The sequence below is a fragment of the Phalaenopsis equestris genome, unplaced genomic scaffold (assembly GCF_001263595.1).
Source record: "Phalaenopsis equestris unplaced genomic scaffold, ASM126359v1 Scaffold198192, whole genome shotgun sequence".
NCBI lineage: Eukaryota > Viridiplantae > Streptophyta > Magnoliopsida > Asparagales > Orchidaceae > Phalaenopsis > Phalaenopsis equestris.
The window spans coordinates 1-1,515 of NW_018218126.1; the positions used below are offsets into that span (position 1 = coordinate 1).

Below are 1,515 nucleotides of genomic sequence, written 5' to 3' on the forward strand. Positions count from 1 at the left end.
TAAGTCTGGTCCAATCCTCCAATATTTCCATTACTAACAAATTAAAAAAAAAATAAAAATAAAATAAATGTAAAAATTTGTCCAAATATTCATATAACATCAAGCCAATTTTGAATCAAAATACACGAAATAATTGGAGTACAATTTCTTATTCAGATTTTCACCTCCAAAAACAATAATAATTTCCAAATTACAATTAGTGCACAACAACCCCCACACAAACTGAAATTGCAAACCAAACCAGAAGAGAACTCGGCAGCAATTATAATTAATCAAAACAGCAATAAGAAATCTCCCTTTTAATTTGGCTCGGAGAAGAAGCCGTTCACAGACGGCATGATTTGAGGTGATTTATTCCGCACGTATTTTCTCAGGCCGTGTTCTGCATATTTCTCCCCTTCCGCATGATTATCGAACACTCCGGCTTTTCTATTTTCCTTGAGAACCCTGTTTCATTAATTAAATTGGTTATACAAATTTATTTATATATAATTAATATTGTTTAAAAATATGGATGATCTCAATTCTATTAAGGGTCCTTTTGGGGCAGCTTATTTAGTGCGATGTCGTTTTGAAAACGCCTAGACTATTTGGGTAAAGTGTGTTTTGGAAGCTTATGCATTTTAAAAATGCTGAAAATAGTCTTTTTCACACTACACCTATCTTAGATGCGGTGTCTGACTTTTCCAAAATAATAAAATTTTATAATACTCACCGCACATAACTTATCAACAGATTATTTTTAATTTGCTTATCACCAGATTATTCAATAAGCTCAAGGAAAAAAAACTCATAAAAATCACTCTATTTAAGTGTTTTTATTTGGATAAAAAATCATATAAATATGTTCAGATCTTATTTTTATTTAAATTTGTCTTAAAATCATTATGTTTTTTAAGATATATGTTACATAAGAAATTTACCAGATTTCAGAACTAATTAGAATTAATGTATTCCGGTATGTTAATTTGTTAGATTAGTGTTAATTAGATATAAAATCATCTAATTAACAGTAAACCTACGCATTTGCATGCCTAGCATATAATTCTTAATGTATTTCGCTTTAAAAAAAGATGAAATTTTAGATTTGAGATACATAAATTATAAAAAGTATGTAAATGCCCCTGAATAAAACATACTCTTAAAATCGATCATACCTGACTTCAGGATTAGTCGTTATGTTCCTCATCAATTGCAGAGCACAAATACCTACAGCTGTTCCAACTGCTACAAATAGCGGATAGACCTAACCATTCAATCAAAACAATAACATCAATAAAACGCCAAAATCTTCCCCAAATTTTATATATCCACAAATAAACCTAATCTGAAGCACAGAAAAAAGGAAAATTCTAAGAATAATTGGATACCTCAGGCCTCAACCATCTCTTCACTGAGGCCGAAGCCATTAAAGCCACGTAAAGCGTAAAAGCGAATAGCAGCAAAGGAGAGGAGAGGAGAGGAGGAGGAGAAGGAGAATATGAAACAAGCTATTGCTGTAGAGGAATTATAAAA

At 31.0% G+C, this 1,515-nt stretch overlaps 1 protein-coding gene across 1 annotated transcript; it reads right to left on the bottom strand.

Moving 5' to 3' along the window:
• Positions 1–65: 65 nt before the first annotated feature.
• LOC110035566 lies at positions 66–1,416 on the bottom strand. Its single transcript, XM_020739814.1, has 3 exons — positions 1,371–1,416; positions 1,158–1,246; positions 66–447 (listed from the first exon to the last, which is right to left on the bottom strand). Exons 1-3 carry the CDS (start codon positions 1,407–1,409, stop codon positions 300–302), a joined length of 276 nt encoding a protein of 91 aa, XP_020595473.1. The 5' UTR covers positions 1,410–1,416; the 3' UTR covers positions 66–299.
• Positions 1,417–1,515: the final 99 nt, after the last annotated feature.